The following is a 4,446-nucleotide window of genomic DNA, read 5'->3' on the forward strand; positions in this document are numbered from 1 at the left end:
TCTCACCGGTGTTGGGGGGCTGGTGGTGGAGCAGCTGCTGCCGGACGTGTTGGTCGACCTCCGTGTCCTCGTTTTCGGGGACCCCCCGACCCCCCGCTTGGTTCTTTTCTCGGGTTTTTTTCACCAACGTCAACCGGTCGCGGATGGATTTGGCCACGGCTTTGGAGTCGCTCTCGTGGAAAAATCCGGATTTCACCTGGGAGGGGTGGGGAGAAAATAGGGGGTTAAGGGGTCAGTCTTGGGGTTCCCGATGAATTTTGGGGTGTTGTTGGCTTTGGGTGGGGTCCAGATGGTTTTGAGGGGCCAACTGTGGGGTTCAAGAGGAATTTTGGGGTGTCGTTGACCTTGGAAGACCTTGAAGGTGATTTTGAGTGACCAACCCTTGATTTCATGACAAATTTTGGGGTGTTGTTGGCTTTCGAAGGGTTTAAGATTAATTTTGGGGTGTCCTGACCTTCAGAAGAAGATCAAGCTGGATTTGAGGGGTGAATATTGGGGTTCAAGATGAGTTTTGGGGTGTCATTGCCCTTGGAAGACCTCCAAGGTGATTTTGACAGACCAACCCTTGATTTCATTACAAATTTTGGGGTGTCGTTGGCTTTCGAAGGGTTTAAGATTAATTTTGGGGTGTCTTGACCTTCAGAAGAAGTTGAAGCTGGATTTGAGGGGTGAATATTGGAGTTCAAGATGAATTTTGGGGTGTCGTTGACTTTGGAAGACCTTCAAGATAATTTTGAGGAACCAGCTTTAGGGTTCAAGATGAATTTTGGGGTGTCGTTGAGTTTGTTAGAGCTTCAAGATGGTTTTGAGGGACCAACCCTTGATTTCACGATAAATTTTGGGGTGTCGTTGGCTTTGGAAGGGTTCAAGATGAGTTTTGGGGTGTCCTGACCTTCAGGAGAAGTCCATGATGAGTTTGAGGGACCAGCCATAAGGTTCATGGTGAATTTTGGGGTGTCATTAAGTTTGGAAGGGTTCAAAATTAATTTGAGGCATGAATATTGGGGTTCACAACAAATTTTGGGGTGTCATTGACCTTGAAGACCTTCAAGGTGATTTTGAGGAACCAACTTTATGGTTCATGATAAATTTTGGTGTCTTGTTGGCTTTGGGGAGGTTCAAGATGACTTTGAGGGACCTACCATGGGGTTCAGGTTGAATTTTGGGGTGTTGTTGACTTTGGGAAGGTTTGAAGATGATTTCGAGGGGTCAATATGGGGGTTCATGACGAATTTTGGGGTGTCCTTGACCTTGGAAGACCTCCAAGCTGATTTTGAGGAACCAACCAGGAGCTTCACGCCACTTTTGGAGCTTCATCATCATTGAGAAGCTTCAAGACACGTTGGAAGACCCAACCCAGGAGGATTTTGGGGTCCCCTTGGGGGTTCCCCCACCCTGTGGTCCCCCTCCCTCGGTGGCTCTCACCATCTCATAGGCCACCTCCTCGGGGACATCGGCCTCCAGGTCGAACGAGAACTCGATGGCCTCGTTGTCCTTGTGTTTCCCCTTCAACTTCTTGGGATCTTCCACCCAAAGGCGCAGCGCCAACGCCGACTCCATCCCCGCGTCCTCCTCCGCCAGCTCCACCCGCAGCCCCGTGTCCTCGGCGAAGAAAACATGGTTGAGAAGATCCCGGATGGAGAGCCTACGGGGTGAGGGCGTGGTCAACCCCATGGGGTGTCACCTGGGGTGTCCCCAAAGTGTCACCTCTCCCACCTCTCGGCTTTGTTCTGCCGGATGCAACCTTCGATGATTTCTTTCACCTCCGGGTCCGTCACCTTCTCGAAACTGGCCGGTTTGATGCCCTGGAAGAAGAAAGACCATCGGGAAGATGCCACCACCACCACCGCGACGGCAGCTTTGGGAGGGGCTCAAGATGGTCGGTGGGTTTGGAACTTGGTCGTTGGGTTTGGAAGATGGTCGTTGGGTTTGGAAGATGATGGTTGGGTTTGGAAGATGGTCGGTGGGTTTGGAAGATGATGGTTGACTTTGGAAGATGATCGTTGGGTTTGGAAGATGATGGTTGACTTTGGAAGATGATCGTTGGGTTTGGAAGATGATGGTTGACTTTGGAAGATGATCGTTGGGTTTGGAAGATGATGGTTGACTTTGGAAGATGATCGTTGGGTTTGGAAGATGATGGTTGACTTTGGAAGATGATCGTTGGGTTTGGAAGATGATGGTTGACTTTGGAAGATGATCGTTGGGTTTGGAAGATGATCGTTGCATTTGGAAGAGGTTCAAGATGGATTTGGAAGGATCAGATTTGGGATTTCGTGGAGGACATTTGGTTTAGAAGATGATGGTTGACTTTGGAAGATGATGGTTGGGTTTGGAAGATGATGGTTGGGTTTGGAAGAGGTTCAAGATGGACTGGAATGGTCAAACTGGGATTTGGTGGAGGACATTGGGTTTGGAAGATGATGGTTGGGTTTGGAAGATGATCGTTGGGTTTGGAGGATGGTCGTTGGGTTTGGAGGATGATCGTTGCATTTGAAGAGGTTCAAGATGGATTTGGAAGGATCAGATTTGGGATTTCGTGGAGGACATTTGGTTTAGAAGATGATGGTTGACTTTGGAAGATGATGGTTGGGTTTGGAAGATTGGAAGATGATCGTTGGGTTTGGAGGATGGTCGTTGGGTTTGGAGGATGATCGTTGCATTTGAAGAGGTTCAAAATGGATTTGGAAGGATCAGATTTGGGATTTCGTGGAGGACATTTGGTTTAGAAGATGATGGTTGGGTTTGGAAGATGATGGTTGGGTTTGGAAGAGGTTCAAGATGGACTGGAAGGGTCAAATTTGGGATGTGGTGGAAAATGTTGGGTTTGGAAGATGATCGTTGGGTTTGGAAGATGGTCGTTGGGGTTGGAAGATGGTCGTTGGGGTTGGAAGAGGTTCACGATGCATTTGGAAGGATCAAATTTGGGATTTGGTGGAGGACGTTGGGTGACGTTGGGTGGCCACCCACGCTGGTGACTTTGCGGTAGATCTGGGCGGCGTTCTGGCACTCGGAGTAGGGGTACTCGGAGGTGCCCATCTCCAACATGCACATCCCGAAGGCGTAGACGTCCACCGACTCGTCGTACCGCTCCTCGTACATCTCCGGCGCCATGAATTCCGGCGTCCCTACGGGTGGGGACAATCCGTCACCGCCCTCCACCGCCCGCCGGCCGGTTCTCCTCGGCGCCGCGGCTCTTACCGATGACGCTTTTGGCGAAGGAGGTCCTCATCAGCGTGGCCAAGCCCAAATCGCCGATTTTCACCGAGCCGGTGGGGCCGGTGATGAAGATGTTGTCACATTTGAGGTCCCGGTGGATAATCGGTGGAGTTCGGGTGTGGAGGAAGTGGAGACCCTTCAAGATTTGCCGGCACCAGCTGCGTAAAACCTTGGGTTTCATCACCTTGAACCTCTTGAGATACCTGGTGGCCAGGAGAAACCCAACCCAAGGTCAGCTTTGGGTTCTATCACGTGGAACCTCTGGAGATACCTGGAGAAACCCAACCCAACGGCATCGTTGGGTCCCATCAACCTCTGGAGGCACCTGGAGAGACCCAACCCAAGGTCATCTTGGAGTTCCAACACCTCAAACCTCTGGAGATCCCTGGAGAAACCCAGCCCAAGGTCATTGTTGGGTTCCAACACCTTGAACTTCTCAAGATCCCAGGAGAAACCCAACCCAACGTCATTTTTGGGTTCTACCAACCTCTGGAGATACTTAGATCCAGGAGAAACCCAACCCAATGTCATCGTTGGGTTCCACCAGCTGGAACCTCTCAAGATACCTGGAGAAACCCAACCCAAGGTCAACTTTGGGCTCTATCACCTCAATCTTCTTGAGATCCCTGGAGAAACCCAACCCAACGTCATCGTTGGGTTCCATCAACCCCTCAAGATCCCCAGAGAAACCCAACACAACATCATCTTGGGGTTCCATCACCTGGAACCTCTCAAGATACCTGGAGAAACCCAGCCCAAGGTCAACTTTAGGCTCCATCACCCCAAACCTCTGGAGACACCTGGAAAAACCCAACCCAATGTCATCTTGGGGTTCCATCACCTCGAACTTCTCAAGATACTTGGAGAAACCCAGCCCCACGTCATTTTTGGGTTCCACCAACCTCTGGAGACACCTGGATCCAGAAGAAACCCAACCCACGGTCCTCTCTTGGCCTTTCCCCCCTCACCAGCCCCCCGATGCCGTCACTCACGTCTTGAGGGTCCCCGAGGTCATCAGCTCGGTGACGAGGACGATGCACTTCTTGCCCTTGAGGGTGGACTCCCAGGAGTCGTAGAAGCGGACGATGTTGGGGTGCTGGAGCCCCTTCAGCATCTCCGCCTCCTCCTTGAACCGTTGTTGCTCCACCTTGGTCAGCTTCCGCGGGGGGAAATTTTGGGGTGTCGGTGGCTTTGGGGGGGTTCCAGATGAGTTTGAGGAACCAACCG

At 51.3% G+C, this 4,446-nt stretch overlaps 1 protein-coding gene across 1 annotated transcript; it reads right to left on the reverse strand.

The window, feature by feature from the left end:
* Positions 1 to 6: 6 nt before the first annotated feature.
* Positions 7 to 4,375, reverse strand: LOC104466971 (serine/threonine-protein kinase WNK3-like; the record flags this gene model as incomplete). The annotated part of the gene is made up of 7 exons (XM_010080562.1): positions 7 to 196; positions 1,143 to 1,250; positions 1,426 to 1,645; positions 1,717 to 1,805; positions 2,971 to 3,128; positions 3,202 to 3,422; positions 4,212 to 4,375. Coding segments are annotated over 7 exons (1,150 nt in total), but the record flags the coding sequence as incomplete, so codon positions are not given.
* Between the last annotated feature and the right edge of the window lie 71 nt (positions 4,376 to 4,446).

The sequence above is a fragment of the Pterocles gutturalis genome, unplaced genomic scaffold (genome assembly GCF_000699245.1).
Source record: "Pterocles gutturalis isolate BGI_N339 unplaced genomic scaffold, ASM69924v1 scaffold23419, whole genome shotgun sequence".
Classification (NCBI taxonomy): Eukaryota; Metazoa; Chordata; class Aves; order Pterocliformes; family Pteroclidae; genus Pterocles; species Pterocles gutturalis.